The sequence below is a fragment of the Benincasa hispida genome, chromosome 3, assembly GCF_027475165.1.
Source record: "Benincasa hispida cultivar pf3 chromosome 3, pf3_genome.v1.1, whole genome shotgun sequence".
NCBI lineage: Eukaryota > Viridiplantae > Streptophyta > Magnoliopsida > Cucurbitales > Cucurbitaceae > Benincasa > Benincasa hispida.
Window position 1 is genome coordinate 16,402,388 of NC_143480.1, and position 14,137 is coordinate 16,416,524.

The 14,137-nt window shown below is 29.8% G+C and overlaps 1 protein-coding gene across 1 annotated transcript; it reads left to right on the forward strand.

Moving 5' to 3' along the window:
- The first annotated feature begins 5,817 nt into the window (after positions 1–5,817).
- Positions 5,818–7,555, forward strand: LOC120072854 (endochitinase-like). The gene is made up of 3 exons (XM_039025374.2): positions 5,818–6,402; positions 6,482–6,632; positions 7,045–7,555. The coding sequence occupies exons 1-3, from the start codon at positions 5,976–5,978 to the stop codon at positions 7,409–7,411; spliced, it is 945 nt and encodes a 314-aa protein (XP_038881302.2). The 5' UTR covers positions 5,818–5,975; the 3' UTR covers positions 7,412–7,555.
- The last annotated feature ends 6,582 nt before the right edge of the window (positions 7,556–14,137 follow it).

Consider the following 14,137-nt stretch of genomic DNA (forward strand, 5'->3'; position numbering starts at 1 on the left):
ACTAAATAAATAAAGTACAGAAAACTCCACAAATTAATATGTATATAAAATTGAGACTTAATTAAAAAATAACCAAAAAAAAATACAAATTTACATGTTAAATTCATTTAAAAAAAGTAGACAAAAATAGATGGTTACAAATATCCATCATTGATGTTGATTAATGTCTATCACTAATAGATAATAACATTTTGTTATATTTGTAAATAAGTTGATTGTTTTTTAATATTTGAGAATATTCATTTAGAACATATCTATCTAAACCTATTTAGGTGTCTTTTTTTCTTTTTCCTTTTTTTTTTTTTCCGAATTGGTTTATAATGATTGAAAGTTTTAATTTTAACCTCTTATATTTTAATATTCTTTTAATTATACCCTCACATTTAGAAAGCATGAAAAATCACTTATGCTAAATGCATACGACAATATACTTGGTGGATATTATCAAATAATATTTAACTTTGCCAGTTGTATTTTATACACACATACAGAGGGTTCATGGATTAAGTTGAAAGACTTTTTAGACCCAACTCAATTGTTCGGATTGTAAATTTTTTCAACTCAAATAATCCTTATTAAAAAAATGAACCCAACCCAACCCAACCATGAAATATTTGGGTTGGGTTGGGTTGGGTTGGTTCGGGTTAATCGGGCCATTTATTTAAAATTTTGTTATAAAAAGAAGTAAAAACGTAAATAGGTAAAAATCTAATTGAATTATTTTCATATATTAAATTAAGATTAACAACCCAATTTCAATTTATATAGTGAAAATTTTCTTTCTAAAGTGCAAAGAAACTACTTTGAATAAATTATTCAAAAATTATTTGAATTAAATAAAATTAAAATCAATATATGTATAAATAATTGTGTTATAAGTAATAAAAAATATATTTTAAAGTTAATAATAAATTCAGGTTGGTTTGGGTTGGTTTGGGTTATATTAAATGAACCATGAACCAATCTAACCCATAAAATTTTCATTTATATGAATCCAACCCAACCTAAATGAGTTGATAACCCAACCCAACCTAAATAAGTTGATAACCCAATCCAACCCACGGTTTGGATTGGATTGATCAGTTTTTTTAGGTCATCGAGTTTTTTGAACACCCCTACACATATATAAGGATCCATTTTATATAGTATTAAATCACCAACAAGTTGGATATTGAATTTTAAATTAGGTTGACAGGAAAAATAAGGAAGGACTAGATATAGAAGTTCAATCAACCTATAAAATTGGGTTTGGAAAAGTCAAATATGGATTATTGTAAAATATCATTTAACTTATCTATATTGTGTTTATGAAATTCAAATAGCTGTTTTTTCATGCAAACTTTGACTCTAAAGACAATTTAATATTCAAATTTGAGAAGTGATAATAGTATGTGTTGTGTTCATGCATATATTAAATTCTTATCTCTCTCTCTTAGACAAAAGAAAATTCTTATCTTTTATAATTTATATTTTCAACTAAAATTTAATGAAAATGGTCATCCAATAATGCACAATTTGTTGTGAATTTGAGAGTACAACGACACATAACGAGAATACGGATATGAAAAAAATATAATATAATATTAATATATAATATAATAATAATATATAAAAATATAAAACACATAAATAACAAAAAATAAATAAAATAACAAAGAATTAATTTCTCCACTTTTTCCAACTTTTTTGGATTGATCACCAATATGTGTATGTTTCAAAACCCACAAAATGTCACAATTTGGCAATTATGAGGTAAATTACATTGATACTAATAGTGTGTAATCTTGGGACAACACATGGAGTAATCGATAAGTGACACATGCACCATTTCATAGAAGTTCATTGATATCTTCTTTTTATAAAGCAACTAATAATGGACATCTACATTATATCTAATTTAACATATTTATAATACTTTTTTTTTTTTTTAGGAATAATGCACAAATTCTTTTACTTTATATTGGGTTTTTTTATCTTTTGCTAACTATATATGTTTAGAATATTTTTTAATTTTTTTTTTTTTTTTTTTTTTTTGTAAAAAGAAAAAATCAGATTGCCTTTTCACAACCTACTTTAGAAAATATGCTTTACTAAGATTGTATTTCTTTATTAAGATTGCAATTGAAATAGAGAGTCCCTTAGGACAAAAATGGAGAGCCAATCAAAGAATACTCAATCCACAAAAAGAAAGAAGAAAAACAAGTGTTAAATTATTAAGATATTCATTTAGGATATTCATATGTTAGGTTGAAAATTGTTAGGATATTTGTTAGAAGATCTGTTAGCTATTTTTGATACTTGTATACCTATTTATATTTGTACTTTACTTTATTGACAGATAGAATAATACACATAGAAATTATTCATTTAAGTTTTGTTTTCAACCTGGTATTAGAGCTCTGCTAGTTTTTTTTTTTTTCTATCATTGTTGTCGTCAACCTCGTGCACCCAAAATAATTGTTCTTCCATGATCTGTTCGTCAACCAGCCATGAAATCATTTGAGACAATAGGAATATATAGATATTCCACGTTATTCTTATTATCAGTATCAATATGATAATCATTGTAACATATATCTTTAAAACTTAGAAGATTTCTCTTTGATTGACTAGAGAACAATGCATTGTCAATTGTAAATTTTGTTTCTCTAGACAAAATAATATTTTCTTTTCCAAAACGTTCGATCAAGTTTGCAGAACCTAATATTGTATTTACTTTTGCTTTTAGCATTGTCAATTTAGAAAAGTATTCTTTATTTGTAAGTATCGTGTGTGTAGTTGCACTATCTGCTAGACATTATCTTTTTTGCTCATTTTTTAATCACCCAACATATGAAAATAATTCATGTTTCTTCATTAAAAGAAAATAATTACAATAAGAAAAACAACACTTTAAATATACAAAAGTTACTAAACAAACATGAAGATAGATAAAAGAAAACAACAATATTAAATTTAGATATTCTCAAAGTCAAAAGAAACACTTGAAGTTCCATCAACTATGTCAATCTTCTCTCTGAGAGATTCAAAGAAGTCCGCCATATCTAAATTTGTCATATGGGATGGGTCACATATGTCATTATCCTGATATACAAAATTTGCTTCCACATTTTTCTCTTTTTCCTTCAAAGAGGCTTGACAGAAGTCAACTAAGTGTTTTGACGTATGACAGGTACATGACCAATGCCCAGTCATTCCGCATCAGAAGCATTTATTTTCAATACTCTTTGAACTTTTACCTTGTGGAGCTTTTCTTTTGTGATCATCATTTTGTATAGTTCTTTTGAAATTTGAATGATCAGAACAACCACCACAAAAATAATAATGATTTCTTCCTCTGTCATGATCACGACCATGACCTCAACCACGATTATTAACATTCATAGCATGCATTTCACGGGATGATGTTGTTCCAGTTGGTCGAGATTCGTGATTTTTTTATCAATAACTCGTTATTTTGTTCAGCCACAAGAAGACATGAAATTAGTTTGGAATATTGTTTAAAACCTTTCTCTCGATATTGCTGTTGTAAGAGCATATTCGAGACATGAAATGTAGAAAATGTTTTCTCTAATATATCAACATCAGTAATTTTCTCTCCGCATAACAACAATTTTGAACTGATTTTAAATAATGCGGAATTGTAATCACTTATTGATTTTAAGTCTTATAGCCCTGCATCACCGTAATGAGCTTTAGAAAGAATAATTGTTTTTTTTATAATCATACATTTCTTTCAAATTTTTCCACAAGATACATAGATCTTTTATTGTAAGATATTCCATTTTTAATCCCTCGTGAAGATTATGACGAAGGAAAATCATAGTTTTTGCTTTATCATGATTGGATGTCATATTTTCTTCTTTAATTGTTTCTCCCAAGTTCATAGCATCTAGGTGAATTTCGGCATCGAGCACTCATGACAAATAATTATTGCCATTAATGTCAAGGGTTGCGAATTCTAATTTTTAAGGTTTTTCTTTGTAACACTATCATAAAATATTATATTTATATTAAAAAATTAATATATACTAAATATGCAAAATAACATTTAATTTATTGATTATAATAAAGAGGAAAAAAAACAACTTACCTTTAGGACCTACCTTCAATAATGAAAACAATAGGAGCTTGTGCTGATAAATGTTATGAAATTGAGGAGTACAATAGAGCACGATAGATATGGAGAAAATATAATATTATAATATACATTTAAATATAATATGATATAACAATAAATTAAAATTATAAAATAACTAAAACTATAAAAAAATTGGACAATATGGAATTTTAAGTGGAATTTTGGAATGGATTAACCCACCAATGTGTATGATTTTAAGATCCATCAAATGTCACTAGGCAAAGTGGCAAGTAGATGTGGTTTTACGTGAATAATTATAAGACATATGAACAACATGAAGATTGGCACGTTCTTTTAGAACACAAAACAATAAGCTCTATTTATTTTTATAATATTTATAATAATAAGAAATTTCATTTCTTCACAATCAAAACAAACACTTGACAATTTAATTTGTTTCACATTTAATAACTTTTAGATTTATTGTGAGTATTTATATTCATATTCTTGACTAACCGAACATTTTTTTAGTTCATAGAAATTTATTCTTGAGTTTAGATGTATCAATTCACATAGAGTGAAGGTATTAAAACTTTGTCTTTGAGATGATACTATAAATTTTATGCTAATGAGTTATGCTTATTTTGATAGATATATTAATTCGGGTTATTTTTAAATAAAGAAAAATAAGTAAATTTATTTATAAAATATAGCAACATTTAATTATCTACCAGTGATAGACCGCAATAGATAATGACATTTGCGATACTTAACAATATTTTTAATAATTTTATCATTTGAAAATAATCACACTATATTAAAAGCTTTGATTTATGAATACATTGACATATTAATGGATATAACTCTCATTTATAAGAGATGGCTTCCAAAGAGTAAAGACGGAATTGATTTTTCAAGCCAACATTTTTTTATTACTTTTCAAACCAACATTAAAATAGAAGGCGTTGAATTTTCTTTTAAAGCTGCCGAAAGAGCTATGATTTCGTAAATGCCCCCCCAAAAAAAGACTATTTGAGGCCTTGGATAATTATTGTTTTACTTTGGTTTTTGGCCAAATTTTTATACATTCATTATTATTATTTTTTTTTTAAAAAAAAAGTCTACTTCATGGCTAAGATCAACCCTCATCTTTTGTGGGTTAATTATTAAATAATAAAGTGTCCATATCCACATTAAATTCTACAAAATATTTATGACATATATTTTCATCAAAATGGCCGAACATCAAAATTTCTATTTAACGATTTTCTTTTTGAAACGGAACATTTTATCAATCACATTAACTACTCTTATTAGTAAGGGAGTAAAATCAGATGGAGACACCAACAAGAGTGTAGTTTAACTAGTATAGTATTCATATTATCAATCTCGTGGTTTGAGGTTAAAAAAAAATCAAAGAGAAACGTCAACAAGAATATAGCTAACTTACACCAATCATAAAAGATATCGAACAAATAGCATCAATGACTTTTTTTTTCGTTTACTTTCATAGGCTATCAAAATATTGATGACTTTCATATCTAACTCAACCTTTCTTAAAATTCGATTTGGTACATTTTAGTTCACAACTTAGAATTCAAATTTATCACGATTCATGTGATTGTTAGATTATTATCAATTAGATATGGGATGGGCCCACCAACATAATTACTCCCATCAATTAAGGAGAATTCTTGGAAGAAGTATTTAGATTGTAAGGAGTGACAATAATAAACAAGTCTTTGGTCAAGCTTGAACAATAATCCAAAATCATTTTAATTTCCTTTTTCTTTCTGTTTTGAAAATTCTACCAAAGATTGCCTATAAATATTTGCATTCCCCTTCTCATTTTCTTCATCTTTTCATTGCCTCATTTCTCTCATATATTACATCAATGAAAAATATGAAGGCCTATTCACTTATAATTTTAGTCTCTGTCTTTGTTTTGGGAGCTGTCTCAGCCGAGCAATGTGGGCGGCAGGCCAATGGCGCCTTGTGCCCCAATGGTCTCTGTTGTAGCCAGTTCGGGTTCTGTGGCAATACCGATGACTACTGTAAAACTGGTTGCCAGAGCCAGTGTCGCGGCTCAAGTTCTCCTACACCCTCTGGTAGTGGCGTTGGAAGTATCATCAGTGAGAGTCTTTACAATCAAATGCTCAAGTATAGCAGGGATCCTCGGTGTCCTAGTAATGGCTTCTATGCCTATAATGCTTTTATTACTGCTGCTAACTCCTTCCCAGGCTTTGGGACCACGGGAGATGTTGCTACTCGGAAAAGGGAGCTTGCAGCTTTCTTTGGCCAAACTTCTCATGAGACTACTGGTTTGTTTGAAAACTATATATTTATTCTTTTAAAAGTTGCAATGTTACTCTTAACTTAAAAACAATTTGTGAGATGCAGGAGGATGGCCAACTGCACCGGATGGCCCATATGCGTGGGGATACTGTTTTATACGCGAGAGAAATCAAGATGTATATTGCACACCTAGTCAACAATGGCCATGTGCTGCTGGTCAAAAATATTACGGTCGTGGACCGATCCAACTAACTCAGTAAGATTTTTTTTGGGTTATATCATTTTGATTTCAATACTTTAGAGTTTGGTCAATTTTAGTCTTTGAACTTTAGATAAATCTTAAAATTTAGTCCATCAATTTTAAAATTTATCAAAATTGGATAAATGATAACAATAATTTTCATACAACAAAATACAATATGTTTTCAAAAGTTATAGTGAAAGAATTTTTATAGAAAAAGTTCTCAAAAAAACAAATGAGGAACTAGTAGTAAGGAATAAATTTAAGATTTATCGAAGGTACACAAAGTAAATTGGACATTTAAAAGTTGATGAACTAAAGTTAAACAAACTTTAAAGTATATAGACCAAAATAGTATCTTTAATATTAAATCTAATCACGAGTTATTATCTGAACCATAATTCATATCATTTTGAATGTTTTTTAGCAACTACAACTACGGGCCAGCAGGGAATGCAATAAATTCGAATTTGCTGAGCAACCCTGATTTAGTCGCCACAAATGCAGTTATATCTTTCAAGACAGCCATTTGGTTTTGGATGACACCACAAGGAAACAAACCATCTTGTCATGATGTTATTACTGGTAGATGGCAGCCTTCAAGTGCTGACACAGCTGCAGGAAGAGTCCCTGGATATGGTGTTCTAACCAACATCATTAATGGTGGACTCGAGTGTGGGCGTGGCCCAGATGGTAGAGTTGCTGATAGGATTGGATTTTTCAAACGATATTGCGACATGTTGGGTATTGGTTATGGCAACAACTTAGATTGCTACAATCAAAGGTCTTTTTAAATATTTAGTAATCTTATATAGTATGCAATAAAGTGTCCTCAAAGATGCAGAGAAAGTACGAGGGCTGGTATGTGTAACATCTAAACGTATTTAATAATGTTACTTTCAAGTTTCAATAAAGTGAGGATCTTCACTTTTCCCATATATCAATGGGACTTCATCTCTCTTTTCTTTTAGGTTTTAAATACATATACTAGGTTAAAAAATATTTTTGGTCCCTAAACTTCCATAAAAGTAATAATTTAGTTCTTAAATTTTGGTTGGTAACAATTTAATCCTTATACTTTCAATTTTATAACAATGTAGTCACTAAACTTTAGTATGTAACAATTTAGTTTTTGTACTTTGAAATTTGTAACAATTTAGTCTCTACCGTAAATTTTTTTCTAATCAAAGTTTGATGTCAATTTTTATCATTTTATGATGTAGACTTTGTATTTCATAAAAATATTAAGCTTTTAATTAGTTTATCAGTTATTTATGCAAGAAATCTCATTAAATCCTAACAATCATTTCTGAAATAGAGACTAAATTGTTACAAATTTGGAAGTATAAGGACTAAAATGTTACATAATAAAGTTTAGGAACAAAATTATTACAAAATTGAAAGTTCTAGGATTAAATCGTTGCAAACTAAAGTTTAAAAACTAAATCGTTACTTTAAAAAAAACTTAACGACTAAAAGTGATTTTTAACCGAAGATAATATCACCTTCTTGGTGATTCTAACACACATAAAATGCTACTATAAATCAACTAAATCAAATAAAAATCCACAAAACACCCTCTCCAATCTAGAAATTAAGGTTTAGTTGATTTTTAAAGAAAATAATCATTCAAATAATAAATAAATAAATAAGATTAATTCTGAGTGGAAACCTAGTTCCTACAGGCCCACCGCAATTTATGTAAAATTAAATGAAAATTTTTAATTTTACGAAGTGAGAGAATTAAATACGAAATAGGAAAAAGACAAGTTGCCCCGAGAATAGGTGGTGATCATTGATTTGTCAACATCGATTTTGTGTACAAATCAACGGTGACCATAAATTCTTCTATATTTTGTTGTCAGCTTTTGTTGGTTTTAGACCGGTTCAAAATATCCATTACCATGTAAATATCCGAGTTTCGATTTTATAAAAATATCGATATCGATAGATATTTCAAGAAGATTTATGAAAATTAATGAAAGTTTATGGAAATTATTATGATTAATTGATAAAATTTTAATTGTGGCTTAATTAGACTATAACCAATCATTTTTAACTACAATTTCTATAAAGTAAGACAACATTTAGATGTCTATTGTAAACGTCTGCGTAAATGTTGATGCGAGAGCAGAAATTTAAAAAAGAAATAGAAAATAATTACTAAATAATATAAAGTTTAAGAATATTTTGAGATGAAATGATGTGAAAATTTTAAAAGTTTTTTATGGTTAAAAAAAACTCATGTTTGATCAATTTTGAGATGAAATAATGTGAAAATTTAATTTTAAAAAAAGTTTGAGTAAGGTTAAGATAAACATATGCTATTTTTTGTGATTTTTTCAAATTCAATTTCTTTATAAATGAAAGATTTAGGTCGAAAATAAAACTAAAATTTGAGAAAAGTTGAAAATTACAAAAAGTAACACATAAAAAAGGTTCAATCCTTTTGTCGAAAATGACATTGGTGTGTGAAACTATAGAATTGTATGTAACCAAGACCATAAAATTTAAAAACTTGAATTGAGCTATCGTAGTTAATTAAAAAAAACAAAATTTTCATGAAATATCGAAATTTCTTAAAATCTCGATATTTCGTTGAAATGGGAGGAATTGGAATATTCTTGAAATACTCTCGAAATTTCAAGAAATCTCGATCGTCGACATTAGGGGAAAAACAAAATTTCCCCAATCAAAATTTCGAAGCCATCGAAATCTTGAAATTTCGATAAAAATTTAAAAGTATGGTTTAGAGAGGTTGGTGATGTCAACCATCGAATCACAGGAGAGGCTACAATAACCTTTCACTCAAAGTATTGTTATTTTATTTTAGGTTATATTGAAAATTTAGTCATAATCGTTTAGAGATATGGTTTGATAAAACCTTCATAAACAGTCCCTACTCTAAAATTACCAATTGACCCAAAAGTTTAAGATAATGTGTGAAGACAAATTTAATTATATATCATCTAACACTTCCCCTCACCTATGGGCATGAAATATGAAGAAGACCCAATAAGTGGAAATCAATATTAATTGAAGAGGAAACAAACATTGTAGGGGCTTGGATCAATTAGTGATTTAAGATGGTATTGAACGGTCTAGGAAGGTCTTGTGTTCAAGCCTTAATTAAATTTACCTTATGATATTTTTTTTTTGCAAAGCCCTAATTAAATTTACCTTATGAGATTTTTTTTTCCAACTATATTCACTATTTATGAGACTTTATAAGACTCTATAGACTAAATTCTAACTTTTAAAACTATAGAGACTAAACTTTAACTTTGTCCAACTCATAGTGACTAAATTTGTAATTGAAACTTTATTTTATTATTTTTTGGGATAACAACACATAACACCTTAATAAAGTCTCTATATTTTAATTATGTCAACATTTTCTATTATTTTTACAAATGTCTAAGTGGGTTGGTTAATTACACAAAAATTAGGATCCAATTATCCTTTTAGTCCCCAACCTACCATTATACTTCTTGTGGTAGGTGGCTGGAAAGAGAAAATGCATTTATGATGTATTTTTCCATATTTACGAAGCATCTTCAATGTCGGAGAGGGAAATTGCATTTATTATATTCTATTAATTATTTGAGATTTCTTCTCATTTTCAATTAGAGAGAGAAAGTCATTTAATATGATTCTATTTTTCGTTTAACACATTTAGACGTATCAAGCAACTGGTTTTTTACGGATTCTTAGTTATTTTGAATATACCTTATGATATTGTTTTAGATGTTTGCAAATGTTCCAGCCAATATATGAAATTTACCACAGTATATAAATCAGAGATTGACTCAATGTTTAGCATAAATCCCAGTATATATCGTAAATCTCTTTTATATTATAGTACGTATAATCCCAAAAATCAAAATTTAATAACAATTCCCTAGCAGAAGTGTAATTCAAAATTAATTTAACAATTTCAATATATCACAGTATATAAATCACTCAATGTTAAACATAAATCATAGTATATATCATAAATTTAATTTATATCATAATATATATCATAAGTTGAGATTGATTATATATTATTAATTTAAACTTTTAATGTATTTATTATATATTATTAATTAGTTGAGATTGTTTCCCATTTAAAATTAATGTGATTTTTTGAAGTTTGACTTTAAATATAAATATATATGTACTCTGATATGTGTATTCATGTATACCTTTATTTATATGAAAATATGAAACGTATGATATTATTGTAATATAAATGGAATTTATGATATATTGTGATATACTATGGTATTGAAGTTGTTAAACTAATTTTGAATTATACTTCTATTAGAGAGGTGATGTTAAATTTTAATTTATTGAGATTAAATATGATATAAAAGAAATTTACGATATATACTTGGATTTATGTTGAACATTAAGTCAATTTTGATCTATATACTATGGTATATTTCATATATTGGTTAAAACATTTTCAAACATCTAAAACAATATTCTAAGATATATTTAAAATAACCATGAATTTGTTAGAAGAATTAGTTGCTTGATAAGTCAAATGTGTTAAATGAAAAATAGAATCATATTAAATGTATTTTCTCTCTCCAATTGAAAATGGGCAGAAATCTCAAATAATTATTGGAAAATAATAAATGCTCCAATATTAAAGATGTTTCGTAACTATGGGAAAGTATAAAATAATCAATAAATACACTTTATCTCCCCAACCACATAGGAAAATTTGTACGGATGACCCAATTTTTGGATCCAAAATGTCAAATGACCCATTTTTAAAAAATAATGTCAATTGACTATCTGCTGACATCATCGCCATACCAAATTACGTAAATTGCCCTTACTTCTTCGTCTTCTTACCTTTTTACTAAGAACCCACCAAAACTAAAAACTCTTCATTTAAATTTCCCAAGGCTAACGGCTTCGTATCGCTCATAAACTAAAAACTCTTTAGAATCCATCATTTCGGCTTGCAAACGATTCTACTGCCGCCGACAAATCGAATCTGATCGGTAAATCTTTCAATATGTGCCTGAAAATGTCTTACACTGATCAGTAATGGGGCTTTGTGGGTCGTTCTGGGATTAGAAATACACTGATATGATTTCTTTTCGTTTGCTTTTTTTTTTCAATGTGTTCTGTGATTGAAGAGAGTAGAAAGAGTTTGTGAGCGAGATAAGTGAGAGTGAAATCGGTAGAGTGATACTATAAATGGTGGGTCGTTATGGGGTTTAGAAATACTGTGAACCTATGGTTTTTTTGTTTGTTTTTCTGGTTTTCGATGTGTTATGTGGTTGAAGACGAGTAAAAAGAGAGAATGTGAGCGAGATAAGTGAGAGTTACTAGAGAGAGCGACACCGGAGAGAGTGACACCAAAAAGAGCGATACCGGCGAGAGCGAATCTAGCGGAAGCGATTTAGCGAGAGCGAATCCAGCGAGATTTAAACAGAATGTTGTTTTACAATTTTTTTTTTTCCTAAAGAAGTTTACTGATTGAATCTTTATTTCATGTAGGAGTGATTTAAGATGGCAACACGTTTCAGAATACCCGAAGTTGATCGATTTTCCGGTCAAGTAACGAGCTTGGCTCACATTGCTAATGCAAACAAGATTGTGAAGGAGAAACTTACACCAAGGCAGTTAGACATATTCAAGAAAACCGTTTTTGGGGCGATTTGTAGACGTTGACATGGTGTTTAACCGCCCAATTATCTATCTCATGTTGCTGAAAGAAGTGAAGAGGACGAGATCAGACTCAATGCCATTCTCTGTTTATGGAAAGGTTGTCATTTTTTCGAAGGATGACTTTTTGTTGATGACTGGTTTGTGGCAATCCCCAACACGAGTTGATCAGAACCAGCAGTCCTCGTATGAACTTGCTATCAAGTATTTTGATAATTGAGTGACGAAGGACACCTTACATCTTCGTCAACTTGAAGAAAAATACAAGGAGTTGGAGTTTGAAAATGATGACGATGCTATGAAGATCACAGTGATCTACTATACTGAGGTCGCAATGATGAGGAAAAACAAACAGAAAAATGTTGTGAACCTCAAATGTTTTAAGGAAGTTCAAAACTTAGAGTACTACAACAGTCTTGATTGGGGTACCATTATTTGGGAGAGGACACTGGATGCCCTAAAGATTGCGTTGAATGATAAGAGCAGTCTATACAAGACGAGGGTCAAAGGAAATAAAAATTACTTTGTGAAGTACTCTTTACGTGGATTTTCACAAGCGTTCCGGGTAAATTTTCTTAACATAATAATCATGTTGTTTGATTTAACATTACTATTGTTCTTAATATATTTAAAATTTTATTTAGGTATGGACGTACGAGATCCTAGCTTCATTGATAGCTGGAAACATTGCGGAGCAAATGAGCAAGATGACTTTGCCCCGCATATTACGATGGTCATGCTCTCACCCAGTGTCCTTCAAAGTACTCAAGAGAGAGATATTCGAGTCTAAAAATGTACGTTTACTAAAATTATGCGCCCTTTTGTTACTATTCCCCATTTTGGTCAACGCAATTTAAAAAAAAGAATAGCTTATTCCTCCGTGAGGCTCATTACTTCAATTGAGATAATGAGAAATCATTTCGCCTTCAATAGGTCTTCAAATCGTTCATTTGAAAAAGGCGTAAAGAACCAATCAGACTGACCTAGTGGATAAATCAGGAATACAAGGGATCTTCCTTCTTATATTTCTACATCTAGGATTCGACTTGTATAGTCCTTTATGGCCCTGGCCTGTAAATGGACCTTTATGAGCCTCTAAATAAATTGACACTAACCAGTTTACTGGGTTGTTAATGTATATAAAAGTTAAGGAGGGTACTGTCATATCAGATGTTGAGAGGGAGTTTCGGGATACCTCAGTGAATAGACGACCTATATTTGATCTAGGTACGGATGATGATAGTCTTGAAAGTGGCAATAGGTCGATTAATGATGGGGGTAGTCCTGAAAGTGAAAGTGACAGTGATGATCATCGTGGAGATGACAATAATGAAGTTGTCAGGGTGGAGGGAGGGGATGAACCTGAGCATTCTAAGCACGAGGATGTTGAATATGGAAGGGTGGAATAAGGGACACACACACCTAGTGATGATATGTTCCATGATGTGATGGGGGACGTACGCGATGAGGACAAGTTGAACCAACTTGATGTCTATCTTGCAGACTCCCGTAGAGAGCGACCTGTGGATGAGGAGTGTCCTAAGTGTGCTGCTCGCCGCAAGAAGGGAGCCAATCTCGACGATTCTATTTATTCATACCTGCGAACCATTGACAGTTCACTATCGAGGTTGGATGGTCGTATATCGGGTTTAGATAGTTGTGTATCCAGTATGGAGGAAAACCTGACGGACATGAAAGGGCAATTATCGGCCATCCTGTCACTGTTGCAGTCTATGTGCAAGGTTTGCATTTACTATCATTTTATGTCTTTATGTATTTAGTTTTTACGTACTCGTGAACTCATCATTTTACTTTACTAATTGAAGGGTTCCATGGTGAATGAGGAAACG